The 27,131-nt window shown below is 51.2% G+C and overlaps 1 protein-coding gene across 2 annotated transcripts in view; it reads left to right on the forward strand.

The window, feature by feature from the left end:
* The window catches only part of Top3b (DNA topoisomerase III beta), a 23,322-nt gene extending 247 nt beyond the window's left edge, over positions 1–23,075 (forward strand). Inside the window, exons 1-18 of one of the 2 annotated variants that reach the window (XM_033758689.1) lie at positions 148–403; positions 6,435–6,600; positions 7,870–8,001; positions 9,759–9,865; positions 10,640–10,714; positions 11,954–12,150; positions 12,578–12,734; positions 13,917–14,030; positions 15,578–15,668; positions 17,068–17,222; positions 17,338–17,443; positions 18,118–18,264; positions 18,343–18,516; positions 19,836–19,964; positions 20,498–20,647; positions 21,055–21,155; positions 21,643–21,844; positions 22,496–23,075. In XM_033758689.1, the coding sequence (XP_033614580.1) occupies positions 6,531–6,600; positions 7,870–8,001; positions 9,759–9,865; positions 10,640–10,714; positions 11,954–12,150; positions 12,578–12,734; positions 13,917–14,030; positions 15,578–15,668; positions 17,068–17,222; positions 17,338–17,443; positions 18,118–18,264; positions 18,343–18,516; positions 19,836–19,964; positions 20,498–20,647; positions 21,055–21,155; positions 21,643–21,844; positions 22,496–22,977 (2,589 nt within the window). In that variant the 5' untranslated portion in view covers positions 148–403; positions 6,435–6,530 and the 3' untranslated portion in view covers positions 22,978–23,075. Of the gene's footprint in view, positions 1–147; positions 404–6,434; positions 6,601–7,869; positions 8,002–9,758; positions 9,866–10,639; positions 10,715–11,953; positions 12,151–12,577; positions 12,735–13,916; positions 14,031–15,577; positions 15,669–17,067; positions 17,223–17,337; positions 17,444–18,117; positions 18,265–18,342; positions 18,517–19,835; positions 19,965–20,497; positions 20,648–21,054; positions 21,156–21,642; positions 21,845–22,495 lie in introns of those variants that run through there. The other variant, XM_010620649.2, reaches the window with a different exon arrangement.
* Positions 23,076–27,131: the final 4,056 nt, after the last annotated feature.

Raw genomic sequence — 27,131 nt, forward strand, 5'->3', positions numbered from 1 at the left:
TGGGGTTCAGGGAGGTGGTGGCGGGCCCGCGCTTCGCCCGGTGCCTGGAGGGAGCACGCGCTGTGGTTAATGCCCCTCTTCAGCCCCTCCCGGGCTCTTTGAGGTGAGGTCTGTTTTCCCAGGCCCACGACCGGAGAAAGTGAGTCTCCGGGAGGCTCTGTGGCCTTCAGAGGTCCGGGTCGTCGCGGTCTACACTAAAGCAGGTTCCACTCCGTGGGGCGTCCGGGTTCTCCGACTCGATCTGCGTAGATGAGGGAGGATACTTTTGTGAACAAACTAGCTAGAATGCGGGGTCGGTAATTTCTCACAGAGGTGAAGAGGGAAGATGACGGCTTTGTCTTGCATCTTTATCCTTTCCGCCTTTGGAAACAGGACCGTGAGAGGCTATTGGGCCTAAAGGCTGGTGAGTCCTGGCGTTCCTTTGCCAAGGTCACCAGACGCTATACAGCTTGAATTGCCCTGAATCTCACTTTACTTCTGGTTTTGAAAAATCCCAACACCTGCCTTTGTAGGCTTTTTGGCAGATTGGTATTTATGGCTGTGGCATGCCTAGTGCAGAGGAAGAGCTTAGGAAATGGTCATTTCTTTTCCTGATTCTGTAAATATTTGGTAAAGTTACTGAAGTGGGAAATCGTATGACTCAGTGTTGTTTGGATCACTGCTAGGCCTCCACTCCCAAGCTAACTCAACTGGTTCATAAGACACTGATGTGAAAGGAAATTTCTGTATTTAATGTCTCCCTAAGGACACATACCAGTGATAGTATATTGCTCTAACAAGTTAACCTACTCCCTTTTTAGTTCACCTTCATTCCTCCCAGTAACACCTGATTTGGGGTGTTTGCTGTTAACACCGGTTAGCACTTGCTTATATGCCTTTTGGGAACGGGACAGGCTGCAGTCTTGTAGCTTTAGTAGACAAGATTGAACTTGATGTACCTTGTGGATTACCATAAAGAATTTGTTTGAGGGCCGGGGATTTAGCTCAGTGGTTCGGTGGCCTGCTTTGCAAGCGCAAGGCCCCAAGTTCAATCCCCGGTACCAAAAAAGAAAAAAGAATTTGTTTGGGCCATCTTTATATATTCAAGGTTTTTTTTCTTGCGCAAAAATTTAAGTGAATAATAATGTTCAGAAGGCAAAAGTGTAAAGGCAGTGTACAAGTAAAGTTTGCAAACATTACATTTCTCACTTGTTTCTATTTTGAAATGGGAGATGTGCCTTAATAGAAAAAGAGGGAGGCCCCAAGATTAATCACAGGAGAGACTCATAAATCTTAGAAGTGGAACCTAGTGCAACTAAAGTGTACAGGCTGAAAGTAAGGAAGCATGAGTTTCAGCCCCAACCCAATAAACTTCCTAGGTGACCTTTGGTAAATCACTTTTTTCTGAGATCAAGGCTTTTCTTCTTTCTTCCAGATGACCACCAAGGCCCTTTCCCCCAGGATTCCTTACCCTTAAAGGAGCAGTTTTCCCCTTGATAAAACAGTGATACTCAGGCCCAGGGATTTGGCTTGGTTGTTCCACAGCTTGCCTCGCAAGCACAAGGGCCCAAGTTCGATCCCCGGTAACAAACAAAACAAACCAGTGATACTCAGAACAAAATTCTCATGCAGTGCTCAAGTATAAAATATAGAGCTAGAGCTTTTATTTTTGTAGAGCAGAAGCTATTGAAGACAGGTGCATATCAAACAGGAATAGCAGTTGCACAGTCTGACAGGTAACATAGGCAGTCTGAAATTGGGATGCGTATGTGTCTTTGTGTGTACTGCCCAGTTTTATCTCTTGCTGAATAAATGAGGTAACCTTTCAGATGCTAAAGCAAAATGTTTGTCTCTGAAGGGACTTGTCAGTCTGTTGATTATTTTATCAGAAAACCTGGGATCTTAGGTGTGAAGGGGAGCAGTGGAGATGTACAGCTTCTAGAACTTTGACACCATGGAAATAAGAACGTTGAGAAGCAGAAGTGTTTACCATACTTTTATAGATTTAAAGTCAGTTTTTCAATTTTCGAGCTCAAAGCATTTTCATTATTTACAGGTAAGGTTACCTATTTGATGTATTTAGTCATTTGTTCAGTCAGTACTTGATTACCATCTATTACTTACCATTAGAGTGAACAAAGCAAAACCCTACCTTCCTGGAGTTAACTATGTTCTAGGACCTGTAAGGCGAGAACCAAATTACTTGACAGACTGTTTCAGGTTTAGGGATAAGCACTGCTAGAGGGAAGTAAGATAGGGCTGCTGTTCCATTTGGGATGTTCATAGAGGCAGGACAGGATAAGAGCTTAGATCACAGGTCCCAAGTCCTGCCACTTGAACTCTGGCCTCTCTGACCCTGCATTCCCCCCGTAAGGCAGTACAATGGCAACACCCCTTCCAAGGACACTGGCCGGACTCCCTGTACCTGGCATGTCATTATTGCACTATAACTCCTGGCTTCTCTAACACACATATAAGAATCTGAGAGGACGTTTTAGGACTAAACTTTTTTCCTACTTTTATTCATTTATTTATTTAATTTTTTTTTTTGGTTTTGTGAGATACAGTCTCACTTTGTAACCCAGGCTGGCCTCGAACTCACAGTGATCCTTCTGCTTCATCCTCCCTAGTGCTGGGATTACAGGTGTATATAACCACACCCGGATTTTTTTCAACTTTTAAAGAAACAGGAAATTCAAAATCCTTCACAGAATAATCTCCCTCTGCCAATTTTCCTATAATTTCTCTAGATGGGTGACGGTGTGTTCCTGGATCTCCTTTAAACCTCACTTCTGGGCCTTTGATTTTGGTAGCACTAAAACTTCCCCAGGATGGAGAGCATCCTGCCCCTGAGAGTTGCTTCCTGTGACTCCCATTATATGCCCTAGTGCCTCACTTCCTACAGTTCTGGAGCCTACATGGCACAGCCTGTGTGGACGCTCCTAAACTTCATTGGAGTCAGGTCTGTATTATTGTCATGCCCCGCAGTCCTTGCCCTCTAGTCCTGCATATTCTCCTGGAACATCCTATCTAAATCTCAGGCTCACTGCTGTCCTAGTGAGCTGCCTTAGTGCTTCCCCCTGCCTTCTGTCCAATTCTTCCTCCACTGAGAAATGTGCGACCTTATCCTGAACACACACAGGCACGCGCTCACACTGATGACACTACCACCTGTAGCTACCCCTCAGTCTGAGCCCACCCTAGCACTGCTGCAACAGTTCCTTCACCACTCTTGCATCTTCATTTTTTCCTTTTCTGCTGGACCAGCCTCATCAGTGAACCACAGATTGGAATGTTGCCTATCTTAAAATGAAAAACATGCGACTCCCTCTCCTTCTTCCTGGCTTTTTAAAACTCACTTTGCTCAGTTTTCCCATGAAGGTCACTACAGTCACTCAAATGGCTAGACTCCACAGTCAGACCTCAGTGCAGTATTACTCATCTTGCCTTTGACACAGCCATGGCTTACCCATAAAATGCTCCTTTCTTTGGCTTTTGGAGCCCCACCTTTCCTGCCACAACCTGCTATCTCATTTCCTCAACCTCCATCCTGGGCTGCTTTCATGCACACATTCTCCCACTGCCGCTGCCTCCCCTAGAACCACTATGGCTTTATAGCAGCAGATCACATTAAACACACCTGAAACACTACTTCCTTTTCAGTGTTTCCTCTCAATCAACAAGAACACCCTTTGCCTAAGCAAAAATTCTGGGAGTCATTCTTGCTTTTTCTATCCCATATTCTGCCCTTCCCAATATCACCCAGACTCTGAACCACCCCTCCCTACCCTTCCCTGGGGTCCCATCGTTTATTTCTGCATGGCAGCCAGAAGATCCTTTTAGCATTTGCGGTCAGGTCATTCTTTTGTGCTCTTCCCAGCCCCCCTATAATTCAGGCCAGAGGAGCCCCACATTCTACCCTAGCTCCACACAGCCCCACCAGCCTACTTAATTGTCCCTAAAACCACCCAGCCATACCTTGGGACCTTGCTCCCCTATGTTTCTGCCTGGTCTCTGATGCCATATGGTTTAGTCCTGTCTTATTCCTCCTCCCACTTATGGACACACACACACACATAACCTGTGCTACAGTGGGTGCTCCTGGCGGACAGGACCTGGTGCTGCTTCCTGCTATACTCCTTGCACACAAGACTGGCCCAAGCATGTAGTAGATGCTCAGTAATGAATCAATGAGTTAATTCCTAGAAGGCGAATTACTAGGCATGTGTCCTGTAATTTTGAGAGGTATTGTTTGTCAAATTGTTCCCTGTATAAAGGTTATTCAATTTGAATTTTCTCCATATCTTCAGGTACTGTGTGCTCAGACTTTGGATTTTTGCTAGTGAGATACTTAAGTACAAAATCATTTTAGCTTTAATTTTCCTTGGCAAGTGTTGTCATATCATTTCATATCATTCTATTTTTCTCATTATACAAACTCCTAAAAATAAGAAAACAGCAATCAACTGAAAAAAGTGGGTAAAAAATATAAACAGTCCACAGGAAAGGAAACCAATTGCTTTTAAACATGCTTTGAGTACTTCTGAGTTTTAAGGGATGTTAAATTTGTCCTTCTTTGCACTGAGGTTATTTAAAACTTCATGGTTTCTTTTAGCATTTTTTTGCTTTCCATTTTTTAAAAATTTAAACGTTTGGGGCAGGGGATTTAGCTCAGTGGTTCCGCTGCCTGCCTTACAAGCGCAAGGACCAGAGTGCGATCCCCAGTACCAAAAAAAAAAATTAAATAAATAAAATTAAACCTTTGCTGGATATGGAATGTCCTGATGGAAGTTATAAAGTAAGAAAAAACTTTCTCCCTATAAAATTGCAGTATTTTCTTAATATACTGTCTTTGGGATTTTTTAATTTTTTTTTTTTTTTTTTCAGGGGATCGCACTCTGTACCTTTCGCTTACAAGGTAGGCAGTAGAACTTCTGAGCTAAATCCCTGGCCCCTCTTTGGGATTTTTTAAAATACAGTGCTGATTTATAGTGATCAAAAAGACAGAAAGAGGACTGGGGATGTAGCTCAATGGCAGAGTGCTTGTCAAGTATGTAGGAAGCCCTGGGTTTGATCCATGGCGGTGGGGAGAGTGGTGTGTGCATTCCTGTGTTGTTGCCTTTCTTGTTTTTGCTGCTTGGCCAGAAAATATTAAGTAGGTTTATCAGGCTCAAAACGCTGTATTAGGTGCCAGCAGTGATTCAGATACAGAGCTGCTCTTGTCCTCTTGGTAGGTTGAGGCAGTACCTGACCGTGGCACTACACGCAGTGGGCTGAGATGGAGGCCTAGCCCAAGAGCTGCAGTGCACAGTGAGAAACAATTCATCCCACCAGTGTGTGCTGGGAAAGCTCTTTAAAGAAGAGCTCAGTGGGCTAGGAGTATACCTCGGTGGTAGAGCACATGCTTAGCATGTACAAGGTCCTGGGTTCTATCCCCGGCACCAAAAAGATGAAGTATTCACCTTGAGCTGGGCCTGTGGACAGCAGAGCTGCATTCTGAAGGGCTAATGGAATGGTTCGGGCAAGCAGACTTAGGCATGGAGGCTTCAAGTGGACTTTTTCTTTAGATGATGGTATCCAGTTTAATTTAAGGCCAGAGCTTGGCCTTCAAAGTAACAGGTGGAGTATAGTAGGAGGAAAGGTAGCTGTGAAGGGCCTCCCAAATTCCATTAGGGACTGGAACCTCCAGCCAGTGGGTTTCGGGCCTTATCGTAGGTCGGTAGGACCTGGGGAGCCCTGCCTGGGCATGTGCAATTTTAAATATATCTCATGGCAGCCCAGTACTCAGCTAAGATGGATATGGCATTCTTTTTTTTTTTTTCCCTGTACCCGGGATCGAACTCAGGAACTTGTGCTTGTGAGGCAGGTGTGGTGCCACTGAGCTAAATCCCCAGCCCTGGATATGGCCTTCTTAGCCCAGGAATTCAATAAAATTGATGCACAGGAGGAAAGGCTATAGTTGTTCATCTTCCCCCAAGAGATGAGTCTACCAGCAAGTGGAAGAGCCAGCCCAGGAGGGGAGGCTAGGAGCCATCCTGCCCCAGCCTGTAAGTCTGGGTCCTTAGGCCCCAGCATCTTCCTGTGCTCGGATTTAGTGACAGAAGTGACCTGAAGTCATTGGGGTCACTTCACCTTCCCCTGTAGGAAACAGAATTCCTGGTCAGTTACTTATAAGCCAGATTTCATCCAGTTTCCCTAATTTTTCTTTTTCTTATCTTGATTTTAAAATGTTCTTTTTTTTTAAAGTGAGTTTTCTCATTAGTGGTATAGGTCCATTGGAAGCATTTCTATTTTCTGAGTATGATTCAGATGTGAAGCCACTCTTGTCCTTTTGTCTTTAAGAATTAATTTTTTGGGGCCGGGGATTTAGCTCAGTGGTTCTACCGCCTGCCTAGCAAGTGCGAGGACCCGAGTTCCATCCCTGGTACCAAAAAAAATTTTTTTTTTCCCTTTAGGAGTCAACGTTGACAATTGTATAGGACTGCAGAAGAGCAGTTTGTGAATTTTTTTGTTGCCATCGTCTTGAAGGGCTGAGGGCCTGGACAGCCAAGATGAAGACTGTGCTCATGGTTGCTGAGAAGCCTTCCCTGGCACAGTCCATCGCCAAAATCCTCTCTCGAGGTAGGAAAGACCAACACTAACTTCTTTATTGTTTGGTCTATAAGCCTGGTCATTTTTACTTTCCGGAATATTTCTTTCTTTTTCCAAAGTGTGATTCTGCCCTTGGAGTAAATTGAGTTCAGGTCAGCAGGTACTCACGAGGCATTCTGGATGTCTTTGCCTCTCTACCTGGTGTGTACCAGGGATAGGGCTCCCAGGAAGAGCAAGGCATAGCTCACAGTGAGGGGAAAGGTACATTCCTGGTCAGAGTGGTAGGCCAGTCGGAGCCATTGGTCACAAGCAGCAGAACCAAACCTGGAAAGAGATAGACACAGCTAGGACCCCACCCCAGATGAGGTCTGAGGAGGGGCACATTATGGGCATTGTCAGCACTGGACCCTTGCCCTTGCCTGATGCACCCTCAACTCAGCTTCAGTCACATTCTCTACACCTCACATCATTCAAGATTGGCCAGTGGGCCAAGCCTTGGTCACAGGCACTCCTGAGACACTGGGGAGCTAGAGTAAAAATGTCCTCTCCTTCACTGCCTTCTCTGCAAGGGTGGCTGGTTGGGAGCTGTTTCCCCTTCTATCTTTGAATACTCTGTAAATACAGGAGGCTGAGGCAGGAGGATCGCTGTGAGTTCGAGACCAGCCTGGACTACATAGTGAGTTCCAGGTCAATCTCAACTACATAGTGAGACCCTGTCACAAAACAAAACAAAACAAAAACAAAAGGAAACTGGATGGCTGGGTACCTGCAGTATCAGGCATCCTCTTTAACCTCCATTTGGTCCAACAGTTGGAGAAGAAAGAGCCCCCAGAACAGCCAAGGAGGTGCAGTTCAAAGGGGTCTGAGAAGTGGTATCTCATCCCCAGGGTTGAGAAAGTTTGAATGAGGAGCCATCAGTGGGTTAAAAGACACCATAGGATTTGATAACTAGGAGGCCCCTGAGGACCTTAAAGTTGGAATAAAATAGGGAAGAAGTCAAACTGAAAAGTGAAATCAGAATACAGACAAAAAGACCTAGCATGTCCACTCCAGTTCGCAGCCGACTTGAGCCCTTGTGTTTGAGAGAACACTATTTTGGCTCATTTATAGATGCTGTGGTCTCTGAGTACCTCTAAGTCTCTAAGTACCCACTTAGCATAGTGGCCAGAGGAATGTTATCACTGACCACCACTCTGGAGAGGGCAGACTTGTGTTCTAAGAGGTGGCATCCAGCCCTGGGATCTCCATGACATCTGCAGCTCAGCACAGCAAGCATTCCTATGTGCTTCCTCTCCCCAGGGAGCATGTCTTCACACAAAGGACTGAATGGGGCGTGCTCAGTCCACGAGTACACAGGAGCCTTTGCCGGCCAGCCAGTCCGCTTCAAGATGACCTCTGTCTGTGGTCATGTGATGACCCTGGATTTCCTGGGTGAGCTCCACCCCCACCCCTGCCTTCCTGCTGATGAGAGCCCTGTACAGCACTGCCCCATGTCCTGTTAGAGTCATAAACAGATTGTGGAGTAGTGACTGGGTTCCCTGTGTGAGTTCTGGAGGCCAGGACCCCTGGGCTGCCATCCCAGCAGCACCTCTTAGCATGCATTGTGTGCCTTCCTGTGCAGAGGAGGTAGTGGAATCTGTCTCAGGAGGGGCCTGGTCCAATCAAGTGTCTGGGAGAAGGCTGCTGCTCCTGCTGAGTTGACTGCTGTCTGTCAGTCATTTGTTAGCTGTCATTGTCATCTTTTATCATTGTTATCATTTCATCCTCAGGGCCAGCGTTAGTGACCCGCTGGGTCTTGGTGCATCACCATGTGCCTGACAAGGGTCTGACCCAGGCTCTGAATGCATATTAGTACGTTTTGTATTTCTGCTATGGAATGTTTAACGCGGGCTAACTTCCTAAGGAAAAAAAAGGGTTATTTAACTGATAATTCTGGAGACTGAGAGCATAGTGCCAGCTCTGGCAAGGACATTGTGGCAGATCATTGTGGCACAGTGGCAGGAGCAGATGCAAGAAGGGGAGGCCACATGCTGAGATGGGAAACTAGAGAGAGGTCCGGGATGCTCCTGACAACAACAGACGTTCCCGGGTGACCTAAGGACCTCCCCTAGGCTCTGCCTCCTAAAGGCTCCACACCACCCCCCAGAACTGCCACCCTGGGGATCAAGGTCGCAGCATGTCCCTTGGAGGACCCTTAGACCGTATGTAAACTATAACATCTGTACCCTGCCAACTCACTGGCTGGGGCCTGGGGCAATGACTAGACCTTGGTGAGCTGCCATCTTTCACATGTGAAATGCACAACAATGTCCTCTACTTTCCAGGATGGCTGAGGGCTTAGTGTGACAGTGAATGTAGAACACTCAGCACAAGACCGGGCACAAGGCAAAGCCTCAGTAGTTGTTCTTGTTGCTCAGTGAACATAGCAGTCTCAAGGGTGACTGTGTAGACAAAGCATTCGAACCCCACACTTCATCTCTAGCAGACAGGTGGGAAGTCAGATCCTAGCTCTGTCTGATTCCATTCTCCTACCCTGTAAGAGATGGGGCCTAAAAGAAAGCCATAGGTTCAGCGTGCAGGAGCCAGGCCTTGAGTGGAAAGTAGGTGGAAGTACTGGATGTGGGATCCAGAGAGATTGAACCTCTACAGTGACCAGCTAAATGCCTCTTGTGTGCCCTGTGGAGTGTGGGAGTTGGGGGAAAAGGTTATAGAAATCCAAGTTGGAGGGCTGGGGATTTAGCTCAGTGGTGCCGCCGCCTGCCTTGCAAGTAGAAGGACCCCAGTTTGATCTCAGTACCCCTCCAAAAAGAAAAATCCAAGTTGGAGAAGACAATAATGGCTTTAGTACAGGGCCCTGGCAAAACAAACTGGCCCAGGAATGGTGCCACAACCACAGAGAAAACTCTGGAAGGAAGGCTGGCTCAGCAACCTTGCCAAGAGCATGCTTGGCTCCTGTGAGTGGCCAGGGGTGACACCGGGTCAGTAGCTCAGGGCAAGGAAAGCCGTGTGGTAGGAGTTACCCAAAGGCCTGCCTCTGACTGTTGGGTGACCCTGGGACATTCGTCCTCCAAGCCTTCTACTCCTTCATGTGATGAGATCACCATCTTGCCGTGGTTATGGCATCTGCAGAGGCTGATCCTTTTTGCCTGTGAAATGTGGCTCAGCATCACTGTGGCTGTGGTTTGTAGGAAAGTACAACAAGTGGGACAAAGTGGACCCGGCAGAGCTGTTCAGTCAAGCTCCGACAGAGAAGAAGGAGGCCAACCCCAAGCTGAGCATGGTGAAGTTCCTGCAGGTGTGTGAGGGGGGCGAGCCCACAGGGAGGCTCCTACCCTCCCTGCCTGCGTGCGGTGGTAGCTGTCCTTGCCCACTTGTACTTGAGTCCTCATTCTCACCTGTGACACAGAGGCCTCTGCTGGCAATCCTTGACCCACCTTTCTGTCCTGTGAATGCCGCCTGCTGTCCCACCATGCTGGACCTGCCTACCACATCCTGGACATCCCTATCAGTCCTGAAAAGCTCACATTCTGCTTTTTATTTGGTTTGTTTTTTGAGGCAGAGTCTCACTATGTTATCCAGGCTGGCCTTGAACTCACAGCAGTTCTCTTGCCTCACCCTCCCGAGCGCAGGGATTACAGGTGTGTGTCACTATGCCCAGCACATCCTGCTTTCGTAATGGTTTGGCTGAGGGTATTTTCTTTCCCAAATTCTAAAAGGAATGCATAAATATTATGAAATATTAGAAAATATAGATAAGGATAAAAACTTTATCAGCACATGGCCCCAGACAACCATGGTTAATATTCAGGCTTATTTTATTTCAGCCCTTTTACTGTTAAGTTTTTGGGGTCAAGATCATATTGCAAGCATAATTTGTTGTTCAAAAAACAGAAGTTCTGGGGCCGGGGATGTAACTCAGTGGTTCTGCCACCTGCCTCGCAAGCGTAAGGTCCTGAGTTTGATCCCCGTACCAAAGAAATACTAAACCTCCTAAAGCCCCCAGGGCCGGGCCCCACCCCCCATCCCCAGGTGGAGCATCCCCAGCAGTATTAACGGTGCTGTGTGGCAGGTGGAGGGCAGAGGCTGCGACTACATCGTGCTGTGGCTGGACTGTGACAAGGAAGGGGAGAACATTTGCTTTGAGGTGAGTAAAAGCCCACTTTGGTTCACCTTGGGCCTTTCTGCCCCCAGCCCGAATCTGATGCTCATAGTCAAATGGTTCCTGAGGCTGAGTGGAAGTAAACTGTACTGGCTTAAAAATGGTTTCTCCTGCCCCTTTATTTTGGAAGTTCTACAGATATTTTTAAATGCACAGAACCTACTAAGGGTGATGGACAATCACTTCACTTGCTGGGGACATACTGTCTGAGCAAACATAAGAAGGAGCAGAATTATCTAAGTGAATGTAAGCTTCAGAAGGGAGCAGGTTGGCTTTTCAGTGCATCCTGGGTCCAGCTCTGCCTCCTGGGGATCTTTCAGGCCTCGCTGTTCTCACGCCCCACTGTCACGTATCTGCCCCGCTCAGAATGCTCTCCTGTCTCCCTCACCACAGACAGGCCTCCCTGCAGGGGTGCAGTGGACAGCTCCTGTGGACTCCTGCCTCATGCTTACCTCAGCCCGGGCACCCTTGTGCGGCTTGTGACTGCCGCTCTCCCAAGTACCCCTCAGGCTGTGGTGGCAGACGGGTCACCTCAAGGTCTCTGTATCCGTACCCTCAGCTTTATCTTGGCGTTCAGGAGATGGTTCCAGTGAGACTGGGGCGAGGTGGGGCGTAGTCAGGGTACCTAGTGTTCTAGTGTGGCACTCTTAGCAAGCCTGATCACACACTGTCCCTTCCTGTAGGGCTCGCTCTCCCAGGACATTTTACGTCTGGGGCTGGAGGTGGTAGCCAGTCATGGGGCCTTCCTCCTTCAGAAGCAGAGCCCTTCTCCCCCCGGAAGGGTGCTTCACAGCCAGGCTGTGGCGTTGACTGGTCTCCAGCCCCCGACCACAAGCTGGGCCTTCCCACTGTGCCCATTTCCTCTTCCTCTTTATTCCTTTTTCCTTCCCTGACTTTCTTCTAATTGCTTCAAAGTTCCACTGCCCCTTCCATCTCTCCTCCCAGGAGGAGAGGGGACAGGTCCCGACTATGAGGCCCCACGTATGCTTGGGGCATTTCCTCCTTTGGTGGGAATGAAGCAGAAGTAAGGAGGAAGCCTGGACCAAACAAGAAAAGGAGGTCACGTGGCAAGAGATTTATGGCGAGAGCGGAGGAGGGTCTGCAGGAGAGGGAATGTCTTGTGCATGTAGGTGCCCAGCCCTGGAAGCAGCCACACCCGAGAGCAGAGGCGGAGCAGGAGGCAGAGATCCTGGGACAATCACAGCCAGGCTGCCTTCCCCCCAGGTCCTTGATGCTGTTCTGCCGGTCATGAATAAGACCCACAGCGGTGAGAAGACTGTATTCCGGGCCAGGTTCAGCTCCATCACTGACACAGACATCGGTAATGCTATGGCCCACCTGGGTGAGCCCGACCACAACGAGGCGCTCTCGGTAGATGCCCGCCAGGAGCTGGACCTACGCATCGGCTGTGCTTTCACCAGGTGCCGCTCCCCACAAGGGCCCAGGCACACCCTGTCCTCCCTTCAGCCAGAGTGCCTGCCTTGCTGGAGAGCCCTACTGTGGATGAGCAACAGGCGATTTTTGCATTTGAAACACCCTAAAGAAAATTATAGTAGCTGGTGTAAGTCACAGGACAATGATAAGCAGAGTATCCGTACTCAGGGTGTGAGGACAGTGCAGTGGGTGAGCGGAGAGAATATAGTAGAAGGCTCCCTGGCCCACATGGTAGGAGCCTCTCCCTGACATGCACACACACGTCCTCCACGATGGCTGGTGTTGTGCGACTTAGTTTTCTAAGTGTGGAGCAGCCACCTACCTGCACAGACCCCCCACATAATGCACATAATGATTGCCTCTTGAGTGAATTGTTGACCATCTGTCTTTCTCTCACCTTACCACTTCCTCTAGGTTTCAGACCAAATATTTCCAGGGGAAATACGGTGATTTGGATAGTTCTCTCATCTCCTTTGGGCCGTGTCAGACTCCTACCCTGGGATTCTGTGTGGAGAGACATGATAAAATCCAGTCCTTCAAACCAGAGACCTATTGGGTGCTGCAGGCCAAGGTTCTTTTCCCTTCCGTATTCCTGCTGTGTGTTCTAGGTTTGGGATGTGGATTCTGAGACATTTTCTCACCATCATCATAACTGTCATCATCATCTTGCAGGCCCTAGCCCAGTGATGGTGAACCTTTTAGAGGCTGAGTACCCAAACTGCAACCCAAAACCTACTAGTCACAAAGTGCCAACACTGCCCCTGTGTGCACTGTTACCTTGACGCTCAGCCAGTGGGGCAGTGCTGGAGCTATTTGGCTTGCATGCAAACAAAGAGGGCTCCGCAGGCCCACTGTGGCACATGAGCCGTAGGTTTGCCTCCACGGCCCTAGGCTAAGGGCCTAAGTGTGAATAGTTGTACCTGAGATAGGTATTTGGTGCCCAGGGAAAGGGATCCCTCAGTCTTCATGGGCGTACTGGGGCTAGGCTGGGCCCGAATTACTGAATTTGGGTAAAGGGAATGATTTCTGTCCTGGTGGTACAGGGTAAGGTCACCCTTCAAACTTCTGTTTGTTTGTTTGTTTTGAGACAGGGTCTCACTATGTAGTTGGGACTGACCTGGAACTCACTCTGTAGCCCAGGCTGGTCTCGAACTCACAGTGATCCTCCTGCCTCAGCCTCTGGAGTGCTGGGATGACAGGCGTGTGCCACCATGCCTGGCCCAAACTTCTTCGAAGTCCTTAGAACCTTTTTTATTTTCATTAAGTTTATTGGTACATTTAAGGTAAAAAATAACAGTTACATTCATCATTGGGATCTTGTATCTTTACATGATGTATCTTGGATAGAACGTTTTCTTTAAAAGCCTCCTAAAGCTTGATGTAATACAGATTTGCTGTGTTTCACACAGGGCTGGGGTCCCTGGAAGTGGGACACACCCAGCTAGCTAGGCACTTGCCGTGGTAGGGCTAGAGAGAGAGGTAGAGGGCGAGATGCTTCGTAAGGACATATCAGCCTCAGCTCTCTGCCACTCTCCTGAGACCACTGGCCTGATTTCTGGTGGAGGCCTGGGGTTGGCAGGGCTGTCAGCTTGCCTGTCTACACCTAATTAGGTGTACCTGTGAGACGGTAGGCCCCAACGTTTTGCTCCTAGACAAAGCCCAGCTTTCTCTGTCCTGACCCCCTTCCCTGGCAGGGGGCTCACCTGAGGACTTCTGAGTACTTCTCACCTGTTCACCTTTGTCCTTCCTGTAGGTTAATGCTGACAAAGACAAATCTCTCCTTTTGGACTGGGACCGAGTGAGAGTGTTCGATCGGGAGATTGCACAGATGTTTTTAAACATGACCAAGCTGGAGAAGGAGGCCCAGGTGTGCCTGCTCTGCCCACACTTGTCACGTTTGTCTCGGAAGCTCCCGGTGGAAGAACAGCTTATGACCCGGGCCATATCTTTCTCCCCTTGTCTGAAACACACGTTTTTGGAAAAAGAAGTTGGTTACTCACACATGAACTCCTAGGAGACTTCAGCCAAAGCAGTAACTACGAAGTCCTACGTGTCTGCTTTTACCGTGCTCTTCGTACCTGTGACCTTTCTCAGCTGCTTCCACTCTGCTCTCCTCCAGGCCCAGTGGGCATTATGTCCTTTCACGTAGATGTCCCCTTTCTGTGATATCAAGAGCTACCAACTGTAGAGAGACCCGTGTGCATGTTGACCAACTTGCCCACACAGCCAGCAGGGTACAGCCCCGAGATCCCAGCTTTGGTCAGCTCTCACACCTTGGTGGTGCTGTATTTCTTACTCAGGGATTTTATGAGTGAGAAGGACCTGCTGCCCAGCTCTTAGGAAGGAGGAGCAAGGGGGATGGCTGCTCAGGGAAGGGGGGGGGCAGGTCCATCTCCATAGCAGCAAATGCCCCACAGCTGTGACAGCTTCCGGACTGAGGCATAGCCTGGCCTTATTCGGCTACTTTTGACTTGTCCTTCTCAGACTTTTCTTGCATTACATTTTGCCCAGGATTCAGTTGTCTTGAGTTCCTGGAACCACTACTAAAGCTGCTCCACTAATTATATTCCTACAGACTTCATCTCTCCCTCTAGGCTTCACCCCAAGTGACCTGGCCTTCACTGCAGCATGGATGCAAGCGGCCTCAGTGTTAGCACCCACATTTGTCAGCCTGCTGTCCAGAATGTGCTGCCTGACCAGTCTGCAAGGCCTGGGCAAGAGCAAGGGGCTGAAGTGGAGTGGTTTGGATTGTTTTAGCAGTGGGCAATACAGAGTCATTTCTTCCACGAATATGTGGTCCACAGGGGGGAAGCAGTAGCCTGCCCACCAAGCACAGCCCACAGGTGTCTGTTGTTTAACCTGTATGGCGTTTATAAAATTTTCAGAGTAATTAGCACCATTTGAAATTTTCAAGATTGCACGTAAAAACCCTGACTTGTATCTTCTCTTGAAAAATTCAAGACATCGCAATGCTAGCAGCCCAGCCAGCAGCATATGCACAGTGAACAGCAGCCGTGGCCGCAGAGACAGGCCCATGTCCCTCCCATGTCCCATCTGACAGCCTTCTGTAAGGTTTACCTTGCTCCCCTTCTCCCTGTTCCTCTGGATCTTCTCTTTCCCTAGCAAAGAGTTTTCATTCTTTTTCCTTTCCTAGTCCTAAATAAATATTGAATCTAGTCTTTAGACTGTGCAGAGACCAAATGAATGAATCCTGACCCTTTGCCTCCACATCTTTTGTTTGTTTTGGTTTTTTTGAGACAGAATCTTGCTAAGTTGCCCAGGCTGACCTTGAACTCACAGCAGTCCTGCCTCAGCCCTGTGAATGCTGGGTACAGATGTGCTCACATATCTTAATTTCCTCTGTCATGGCCTCTCCCTCCATCCCACAATCACTCAGTCTGTCCTGTCTTCCAGGTGGAGGCCACAAGCAGGAAAGAAAAAGCCAAGCAGAGGCCGCTGGCCCTGAACACTGTGGAGATGCTGCGTGTAGCCAGTTCAGCTCTGGGTATGTAGGGGTGTTTCTCTAAGTCCCCAAAGTCTTCTTGAGGCAGGTGCATGGCAGCCCTGTTCAGCCCTGGTGCAGGGGGTCCGACACCCTTAGTGCTGAGCATCTCTCTCATGCCATAATAGCCAGGGATTTAGCTCAGTGGTTCCGCTGCCTGCCTCGCAAGCACAAGATCCCGAGTTCGATCCCTGGTACCTCCCCGCCCAAAAAAAATTCACCCTCCTACCTCTCATGCCATAATGCCTTATGCATAGGGGACTCCTTTTGTAGTTTTCTCTTTCCATGAGAGAAACAAGTTATAATTAAAGAGAGAAGATGCAATTTCATGGGATTATTAGTTAAGACTCAACAGTTTCTTTGAATGTATGAGGAAAAGAAAACACAGATGATTTCTTAGTATTCAGAGTCTTAGCAGCTGCTGCCAGGACTAAACTTTGGAGGCCATCATCACGGTGAGACCTTCCTGTGACCCTGGGTCAGTGGTGTCCCCTTAGAGCCATTATACTCTGAAGCTAAACTAGTCCCAGTCGCATTTTGGCTGCTTCCTTGTCCTGAGCTTCGGTTTTCTCATGAGAAAATATAGAACAATACTGTCTAGCTCTCTGGGTTGCTGTAAAGGTTACGTGATGTGGAATTGCACATTTTAACAGTAGCAGTAGTAATATTGGCCAAGGGGAATATCCTAACAAAAGCTGTCTCCAAGCAGCTTTTGCTGGTGTGAGGGAGAGGCCAGTTAGAAACGGTGTGAGCATCATCTCTCTGAGCCTTATTTCCGCAGTTGTGAGAAGGGGATTGGACTGGGCAGTTGTCAGCACCTAGGTATTGGTGGCCCCACTGTGGGGAGCTATGAGTAGTGTCCTTATGGAGCAGCACCTCTAGATTTCCCAGAGAACATCAATGCCATTGAGGGATTTGCTACCTGAGCACCAGCATCCACTGGTCAGGGAGCTGCAGGATGAGCCCTTCCTCAGTGTCCCCGGTGTCATGAGGACAGACACACCAGGGGCTCAGAACTGAGGTATGTGCTCTGTCACTGCCCTGGCTGGCTCCGCAGCTCCCAGGGCCTGGTCACAGCTCTTGGCCAGAGTGTGGGGAGAGGCTACCCAGAGGCCACATCGTCACCACAGCCGTGAACACCATGGCACTGGTGCCGTGGAGCAGGGTGAGTGGTGTTTCCCATCGGGCTCTTGCCCTGGGCCACCATGACGAGTCCAGAACTTGTCTTTGAACAGGCTGCATGGTCTAGGTACCCACCCACCCAACAGCAAAGAGTTTCAGCCATGCCCTCACCCTCCAGGTGGTGCTAGCTGTCTTGGGGGGAGCCAGAGTGCCCAGGCCTGTGGGAAGGGGCCCAGACATTCCCGTGTTCCAAGCCACCTGAGCCTCCTGTCTCTCACAGGCATGGGACCTCAGCATGCCATGCAGACGGCCGAGCGGCTGTACACACAGGGCTACATCAGCTACCCACGGACGGAAACCACCCACTACCCTGAGAACTTTGACCTGAAGGGCTGCCTGCGGCAACAGGCCAACCACCCCTACTGGGCAGACACGGTGAGGGAAGCGGGCCCTGCCCCTGCATGGACCTTCACTCAGGCCTTGGGACAGGTTCATGGAACCTGTGGCAGGAGCCGTGCTGAGACTTCACCCTACTCTGACCTTTCCTCAGGTGAAGCAGTTGTTAACAGAAGGTATCAACCGCCCACGGAAAGGCCACGATGCTGGCGACCACCCTCCCATCACCCCCATGAGGTCTGCCACAGAGGATGAATTAGGTATCAAGCGCCCCACTTCCTGACGCTCTCCTACACCCTTCGTGCACTGCTCAGTCTTCCAGGCTGGGCATGCTAAGACGCTTCAGTGGCCCGCACTGTTCTGTAAGGTCACGTGCCTTCAGCAGTGTGCAGGCCCCTTCTGCCCTGCCGTTCCCATCACGGGTGAAGGCCTCGGCTGAATATTTCATCAAGGACAGGAGTACAGTGTGGCAGTTGGTCGGGAGAGGCCAGTGGGCAGATGGCCTTAGAAGAGAACCTGAGGCAGAGTGGTGGGGCCGGCTGGTGGGCTGCACCTCCTACCTCCCGGTTGGTCAAGGTTGGGATGGTGGCCCTCGGGTCAGAAGAACATTGGAAAGGGAGAGCGGTGCAAGTGGAGAGGCGAGGGCGGGAAGGATAAAACACTACTAGATGATACAAGGACCAGCCTGTACCTCAGGAGCAGCCAACAGGCAGAGGAAGTTATGTGGGAGGTAAGAGTGATGGTTACGAGGGGACCCCAGGCCTAGGAGACTGGCTTTCCCTTGCTGTGCATTTCCTTCCCCCTTTCTTACCTTTAGAGCAGATCATTCCTGGTATCTGTGCTAAGGCCCTGCTGCTGTAGGAAGAGTTCTGGGGTCCTTAGCAGCTACGCTCCCAGTCAGACCCAGACCACGATGGCCGCGGTCCTTTTGCAGGGGGTGATGCATGGCGGCTGTACGAGTACATCACCAGACACTTCATTGCCACTGTTAGCCCCGACTGCAAGTACCTGCAGAGCACCATCTCCTTCCGCATTGGGCCTGAGCTCTTCACTTGCTCAGGGAAGACTGTCATCTCGCCAGGTAAAACTGCAGGCCCCAGGATCTGGGGTCCAGGCCACCAGGGGCGGGACCCTGAGTGCTTGTGCTGTGTCCCTCTAGGCTTCACAGAGATCATGCCCTGGCAGAGTGTGCCCTTGGAGGAGAGCCTGCCTACCTGCCAGAGGGGCGACACCTTTGCAGTGGGCGAGGTGAAGATGCTAGAGAAGCAGACGAGCCCGCCTGACTACCTGACTGAAGCCGAGCTTATCACACTCATGGAGAAGCATGGCATTGGTGGGTGAACCTGCCCAGATGCCAGACATGAGGTTTCCAGTTCTCGGGGCTGCACTTGCACTCACCCCAGCACCGGTCCGTGGGCCAGCGTCCAGACACTGGCAGTCCACTGTGCAGTCAATTGATCCAGACAGGCTCACTGTGGGAGGCTGCTCTCGAGGCCTTTCCATCAGCACCTGGCCTCCCCCGTGAAGCCCCAGATGCACCCTTGTGCCCTGCAGTGCCAGCACACACTAACAAGTCAGACCGGTAACCTCCTAAGTCCACACAGCCAGCTGGGTCTGTGCAGGAATCAGGCTCTGAGGCCGTTTCTCCTAGGGAGCTGGGGCACCAGTGGGGTCCTGACAGAGGCAACCACCTGCTGTAGAGAGTACATGCTAATCCCAACACCCTATTCCCCTTCCTGTTGATGGGACAGCCCTGCTCTGGCATAGGAACGTAGTGGGCTTCAGTTTGTGACAGTGAAGAGGATACTTACCTAAAGAGGACAGTGGGTGGGCAGCCCTGTCGATGGAGACCCACAGAGCTGTGTCAGGAGGGCCTGACTAGAGCTACCACCCAGGGCTGTGGTGAGAACTCAGTGGGATTCAGAGACCCACATGCACATAGGCCGCACACAGCCAGCCACCCTGGGCTCCAGGTCCCAGTCTAATCAGCAAGCCGTGGGCCTTTGGCTGGCTCCTCGGCCCCAGATAGCAGTTTATTCTTGTATGAGTTTCTTGCCTGTAGAGCTGCCTTGGGAAGATGGATGTCCCCTGCCAGCACGGGCATATGTACAGTCAACCTGAGTTTCCTCTTGCCCACAAACCACAGTCAGAATGCCTCTCCTTCACCTTGGTCTTGGGAATCGTGAAGGACCCTGGAGAGAGGGAGGAAGTGAGCAGTGGGAAGTGGGTTGAGTGGGGAGTTTATAAACTCTCCTTGAGGTGGTTGGGCCCTGGCTCCAGGATGGGCTGGAAGCCAGTTTCCAGGTGGAAGGGGCCCAGGAGGTCACATTCAACCACTGCAGAATAAGCTCTGTGACCTTGGTAGAGTCCCTTAGCCTCTCTGAGCCTCTGACCTTTCAACTGTAGCACTGGAATAAGCACTGCATGACAGCCATCCTTGGGTTTGCAAGGCAGTGCACGAAAGACACTCAGTTTGATCCAACACAGTGCCGGGGTACTGAGGGCCTACTGCCTCGCTTCCGTGGGTCGCTGGGAGGGGCTGAGAGGCAGGATCCCCGTGACAGCAGGGATAAAGCAGGAAGGAGGGCATCGTCCAGTGGGCCACATCAGTGGCAGGCTGAGGAATACCCAGGGCTTTTGTGTGCATTTCAGGAACTGACGCCAGCATCCCTGTGCACATCAACAATATCTGCCAGCGCAACTATGTGACTGTGGAGAGTGGCCGCCGGCTCAAGCCTACCAACCTTGGCATTGTCCTGGTGCACGGTTACTACAAGATTGGTGAGTCCTTACCCTGAGTCCTGGGGCCTGCCGGAGCTCACCAGCTTCTCCCTGGCCTGGTGGTGAGCCCTCGGCCCCTCGCACACAACCCTAGCTCCCTTCACCAGGAGTATTGCCCAGGACATGCCCCAGCCAGGGACTCCGAGTGTGTTTGATAGATGGATAGACACGTGAAAGATCTGAAAGGGGACGTGAAAGACCCTTTCCTCCAGTAAGGTCCTCAGTAAGGCGCCTATCAGTTCTGTCTCCTGGAGATGTCCCTACACTTAGAGGAGGTGGAGAAGTACGTCACAGACCTGGCCCAAGAACAGGCCAGCAGCAAATCTTGGCCACTCTGAACGAGATTTCCCTGGGGGAAATTGAGGAGCCAGCCTGGTAGTGTCCACCTCTGTGGATGGTTAGCTCGGGGAGAGGCCAGGAGGATGGGCTAAAGATGGAGGGGTGAGCAGGGCTATGGCCCTTGCTCTGCCTGATGGGGGCAGCAGGATCCTGGGTGCAAGTACTCGCAGCAGCGGCATCCCACCTGCTCACAGACGCAGAGCTGGTGCTCCCCACCATCCGCAGCGCAGTGGAGAAGCAGCTGAACCTGATTGCCCAGGGCAAGGCAGACTACCGCCAGGTCCTGGGCCACACGTTGGATGTCTTCAAGAGGAAGTTCCACTACTTTGTCGACTCCATCGCCGGTAAGATCCTTATCTTTTCTGCCTTTTAACAGAGGTCCCTCTGCCAAGGTCACCAGCACTCTGGAGCGGAGGGCACCCATATGAGACCCACTCTTGAATCGTGGCTGCAGGCCTCTGCAGACAAGGGCAGTGATGTCTCTTTGGTGATTACTGTCAAGATTAAAGAACAGGTGAATTAACACCATACACAGCACCAAGAACAAACACATCTGAGGAGCAGGGCTGCCGCCTTGCCACTCCGTCACTGGCAGTAGAAGCCTCACCATCTGTAGGGACAGTCACATCCAGATCCTGGGCCATGGATGTGGTCTCCCCTCCAGCCCACTGAGCCACACCAAGCTCCCTTTCATAGGATGGGCTGCCAGAGACCGGAAGGAAGGTGATCTCTACGTTCTGCTTGCCCTCAGGAATGGATGAGTTGATGGAGGTGTCTTTTTCACCCCTGGCGGCCACAGGCAAGCCACTCTCACGCTGTGGAAAGTGCCACCGGTTCATGAAGTACATCCAGGTAGGTGGGAGTCAAGATCCGTGACCACCCTTCCTGGCCACAGCACGTTGGACACTAACTCAGGCAAATCGTGTCCCTCTTAGGCCACTACTCTATTATTAGTCACGCAAAGTGGTCTTTGTCGTGGTCGTCACGTAGAATGATCCAGAGCACTAAATCAGCACCAACAAACACCCACAATGCCCCTGTGACTCCAAGAACACACGAACCGTTAGGCCACATAAACACACATTGTCTATTTTTTCCAGTACCACATTTCTTGGTATCGTGACTATTACCTGGGTGTCATGACTGCCCAGGTCAGTTTAGAGCTGCCTTTCTCTCTGTATGGACCATGTGTCCTGAGGCTCATGGCCAGGGATTGAGAGGTCCTTGCCTGGCAGCACATGATATGCTGCATACATGTTATGTGTTCTGTATTGTGAGGGGCGGGAGGGCAGGCAGGAGAGTCAGTGGCCCCAGCAACCCCTTCTTGGCACTGCCATAGGCCAAGCCGAGCCGCCTGCACTGTTCCCACTGCGACGAGACCTACACCCTCCCGCAGAATGGCACCATCAAGCTCTATAAGGAGCTGCGGTGCCCACTGGATGACTTTGAGCTGGTTCTGTGGTCGTCTGGCTCCCGGGGCAAGAGCTACCCACTGTGCCCTTATTGCTACAACCACCCGCCCTTCCGAGACATGAAGAAAGGTGAGTAGCGCCCTGGGCCCTGGCCACCCCCTGTCCCTACTGGTTATCTGTAGTCTCTGTTCACACCAAGGGGGTCCCTCACCCCAGCCCTTTCCACGCTCAGAGGTGCTGAGATGGGAGACCCCAGTGTATTTCTGGGGCACCGCTCAGGCATCAGCGGGCTTATCTGCCACTTGCTGCCTGTGTCATAACGACAGGTGACTCTAGGTCACTTGCTTGCGTGGGATCTGGGCAGAGAGTGAGCTGTGCCCTCTCGTGGGCTGGGGTGACTGAGAAGCTGCGGCCTGGCAGCCAGGGGGATGAGGCCCCACCCACGCCTGCTCTTCGTCCACGTGGGCCAGTGATGTGAGAGCCACTCTGACGAGCTGCATTAATGAGCTGTAGGAGCAAAGCAAAGGAGGGATGGACTCAGCTGGAATCTGCCAGGAAGGCATTGGCCTAGGAGGCCTTGACCACTGAGGGGACTTTAGCAGGTGGGGACTTCAGGAATCCAGAGCCAGTGCCAGCGAAGGTGTCCCCCAGAGCAAAGCCGAGAGAAGTGCTTTCTGCTGAGACGTGGAGACCAGGGTGTGAGATGCTGAGAGCAGGTTCCACTGGGCTGGGGAGGGGTGTGCATGGCAGGTGTGCGTCACCAGGCTCCCCCTTCCCTAGGCATGGGCTGCAACGAGTGCACACACCCCACCTGCCAGCACTCTCTGAGCATGCTGGGCATCGGCCAGTGTGTAGAGTGCGAGAGCGGCGTCCTCGTGCTGGACCCCACTTCAGGCCCCAAGTGGAAAGTGGCCTGCAACAAGTGCAACGTGGTGGCCCACTGCTTTGAGAACGCCCACCGCGTGCGGGTGTCTGCAGACACCTGCCACACCTGTGAGGCTGCCCTGCTGGACGTGGACTTCAACAAGGCCAAGTCCCCATTGCCAGGTGACGAGACACAGCACACAGGCTGTGTTTTCTGCGACCCCGTCTTCCAGGAACTGGTGGAGTTGAAACATGCAGCCTCCTGTCACCCCATGCACCGTGGAGGTCCCGGGAGGAGGCAGGGCCGAGGGCGGGCCCGGGGCCGGCGGCCACCAGGGAAGCCCAACCCCAGGCGGCCAAGGGACAAGATGTCAGCCCTGGCAGCCTATTTCGTATGACGGCTGTGTCCTCCCTCACCGGGCTCCAGTTTGGTGCAAACACATCACAGCGGTTGTCTTTGAGCTACTGAAACCATTAAAATGCATTTGTCTTCTCCAGAGCAAAAAGCTTGGGGCCTTTCACTGGTATAGCGATGTCAGAGGACTCCCGTGTCCCTGAGATCCTGTGGGGCTCCCTCCCCTCTGTCCCGCCCCTCCATTCTATATGGGTCCAAAGCGCTCACTGCTCTTCCCTTGCCCTGGCAGTGCCTGCAAGTGAAGCCTTAACCTGGAGCCGCGGGGACAGAGCCAGCCTGCAGCTTCCATCCTGTCCCAGTACGCGTACTGTGATAGCTGTGTATACAGGCAGCAGCCTGAGCCGTAAGGGAAGTGAGCATCCGCAGCCCAGCAGTGTAGGAGGCCTCACAGGACAGAGGCCCACTCCAGAACAGATAAGGATCTGAGGAGCACTGTAGAGAGACACAGCAGTCCACACCAGGACGCTCCAGCCCTAGACCCTAATGAGTCAACACTGGGATTTTCTGAAACACTGTGGGAAACCACTCCAGAAGTTGAAAGAAAATGGAGAGGGAGAGGTGTCACTATGGGAAGGCTCTGCCTGAGGATTGGCTCCCAGGTAAGCTGTGCAGCAGTCGGTAGTATGGTGTGTCTCAGGGACGAGCTTTGTGAAGAAAGGGACATGGAAAACTTCTGCCCTGCCCCCACCCACTCTGGTCCTCTTCTGAAGCCCAGATAAAGCTACTGCTGTTTCTCGGGTAAATTCCCTGACCCCAGGCTGTGACTGCTCTTCCACCCACACAGCCACGTCAGAGCGGACCAATCTCTTCTCCACAAGAAGGCAACCTGAGGCCCTCGTACTCCAGAACCCCTCCAGGGACCAGCCCAGTCACGGGGTTAATTAGGTCTACCTTAAACCCGGCCCACCGTTCCATTCCTACCAGGATTCTGCACTGAGATTTCAGTCGTAAAGAGGGCTGATCATAAAGTTCCCCTTTATTTTTCTCTGCAGCTGTCCCTTGTACCTGAATTTCCTCACAGAGATCCCTTGACCTTTGAAGCTGGATTCTACACTCCTGGTCCCTATATACAATACCACCCAGCGGAGTCCACCTAACCCCTGGTCTCAGAGCAATGAGGATGAGGAGGGGTTGAGCCCCATTTTAGGCCAGAACTGTCTCCTCCGCAAGCTCCTTGGGAACCACCCCCCCACCGCCCTGGAGGCTGAAGAGGACAGTGGCTGAGGGCCACGGAAGGAGCTGTATGCAGGATCTCAGATCAGCCCTCCCTCCCCAGCTTTGTACATGGCTCAAAGTGGCAGGGCCTGGTTGTCTAGCTGACACGACTAGACACAAACTGTTGTGCTTTGCAGACTTCATGCTACCTTGAGATCATGGTGCACACTGACACTAGAGGGGTGTGTGTGTGTGTGTGTTTGTGTGTGTGTGTGTACATGCCACCAAATAACCCAGGGCTGCAGGATAGGAGCAGTAGGTACCACTGACCTGCATCTACCCACTTGCTTTCCATTCCCCATGAAGGAACAGCAGTTAAAGGAGACCCAAGAGCCTCCTTTAGAAGGTGCAGTGCCATTGAGCACCCCGATCCTGCTAAGTCAGGAGTAAGGGCTTTGCAGTTCCTTAAGTCACAGGGATCGGGATCATCAATAGTCTGAAAGCCCAAGAGTGATCTAACCCTAAGGTGAGTAGGAATGTGGGTGGTGTGGAGAGATGAAGGTGTTTTATCCACCTGCAGGTGGCTGGGGTCCTCAGGGACCAGGAGCAGAGAGGTCAGAGCAGGCTTCCAGAACGGGGAACACTGGAGGACGAGGAGAAAGCTCAGTCAGAGAGGGTACAGTTTAAGTCTAGTCCTCCCAGAACCCCGTGCGCTCACAGGAGGGCTTCTGGGAGGTGACTGGATCATGGACGTGTGGTGCTACTGGATTAGTTCAGTGCTAGGTTAATAGCTGAGGGAGGTGAAGACTGGTGCGAAGAGCTCGGTCCACTGTGTACAAATACGCGTATCCCTCCTGCCTTCTGCCTGCCATGCCATGAACTGTTGTTTCTCCTCTGCCATGCCACCCTGCCTCGGAACTAGTTGACTATGGCCTGAAGCCTCTGCAGAGTGTGAGGTAAAATAAGCCTTTCCTCCTTTAACTTGTGGGTGTTGAGTACTTTGTCCCAGCAATGGCAAAGTTACTAAGAGAGAGGTAGATCAGGGCTGAGCACCCAGGGGTTCCCCTGGCTCCCTAGCTAGGGCACATCCTTGCCAGAGAAGCAGGGACACTGGCCAGTAGGCTGGGTGATACAAGATCCTTCTCACTAACGAAAGCTAGGAGCTGAGACGTGATGGAATGCAGACGGGCGTTGACAGAAGCCTCAGGACTGGAGTAATCTCACAGCCACGTCCCTGCTTGAGAGCCCAAATGGGGCAAGTACCCAGTGACTGCTCAGCTTTGCAGTCAGTCTCCATAAACTGCCAACCTCAGGTGGAACTGGTGCTCAGGAGTCTAAAACGGCCCCCACTGAGGAAGCCTGAAATTACCAGCTCTCTCTGGCAGCACATCTTACAGTGCGGGAGGGCTTCCCACATGTACCACCTTGCCCGTGCTGCTGTTCTCAAACTTCACCTCACAGCCAATCTGATGTAGGTCCTTGGCACCACGGAAAAATACTGGCTCAGGAGCTCATGACAACCCTCTGAAATAGTTTAGTTGCTTTTGTCCTTATTTTTCTGGTAAAGAAACAGACTTGGGTGAGCTAAATATGTCCAAGTTTATAAGGAGTATAAACTCATTGTTCCTGCATTGGTAAGGATCTACAATGAGGTAAACAAGAGAGCGGGTGAGCCCTGGACCCCACTCCTGCCCTAACACCCACTGCCTGACAGACCCACCCCAACCCCAGATGACTTCCTTTCCTGGCTAGTTGTCCAGGTTCCTGGATTTACCAAAAACCCTCCAATTAGTGAAGCATCCCCAAGACCTTCATTCCTGGAAGTAGACAGGCCAGTGTGGCCCTGTACATCAGAGGAGCAGGGCCTGGTCTCTGTAATGAAATCAAAGTCAGGTGTGGTGGCGCACACCAACGATCCCTGATAGGGTGCTGAGGGAGAAGGGTCATGAGTCCTAGACCAGCCTGGACAATTTGGTGAGTTCGAGAATCATTTTCAAAACACTAAAATAAGGGCTATGGATGTAGCTCAATATTAAGCGTGCCAAAAACTTGGTTTTTTCTGGTAACAGGAATTGAACTCAGGACTTTGTGCTTGCCAGGCAGGTGCAGCACCACTGAGCTAATCCCTGGCCCACAAAAGCATCTCAAATTTTAAAAAGCTACCTTTGATGCCTGCATCAGTGTGAAGATGAATATATTAATATTACACATTAAAACATTTTCCTTGACCTAACGGTTTACTTCTTCATGGCTTTCATGGAAAACATTTTCGTAAGCCTCTATAGTGGCAGAAATATAACTCCTCAAAATATCTATATCCTTATACGCAGAACCTGTGCCAAGGTTAGGTTATATGGCAAGGGGGAAGTATGGTAGTTAATCATCTCACTTCAAAATACATTGTTCCCTGGGTGTGGATGACCCCAAAGATCACAAGGGCCTTTAGAAATAGCAGAGGGCTTGAGGCAGGAGGATCCCTGTGAATTCGAGACCAGCCCGGGCTGCACAGTGAGTTGCCTTTGCTGGCTTTGCAGAGGAAAGGATATTAAGCCAAGGAATATTGGTAGTCTTAGAAGTTCGGAAGGAGTCTCCCCAAGAACCCCTAGGAAGGCACAAACCTTGTTGACACCTGGATCTCAGCTCATAGAGGCTTCTGACCTGCAGAACTGTGAGGTAACATCTGGGTTGCTTTAAGTCTCTGGTTTTGTGGAAACTTACCCCCTAAAAGGTTGGGCTCCCGAGCACTGGTCCTCTTTCCCTGACAGATGATTTGTATCCCTGCTCTGCAACATATCACACAAATTGCTTAAGTCCTGGATACTGTGAGGTAAGGACTGCTTTCCTCAACTAGCCTCCCATCCAAGGCTGGGGCAGCAAGGCCTATCACCGGGCGCAGGTGTCCGCGGAAAATAAAAGAACCGCAGTTGCGGGACGCGAGACCACCAGGGGGCAGCAGAAGCAGCCCCGCCCGCCGAGAGGTCT

The sequence above is a fragment of the Fukomys damarensis genome, unplaced genomic scaffold (assembly GCF_012274545.1).
Source record: "Fukomys damarensis isolate Sample0158 unplaced genomic scaffold, DMR_v1.0_HiC HiC_scaffold_34, whole genome shotgun sequence".
Taxonomy (NCBI): domain Eukaryota; kingdom Metazoa; phylum Chordata; class Mammalia; order Rodentia; family Bathyergidae; genus Fukomys; species Fukomys damarensis.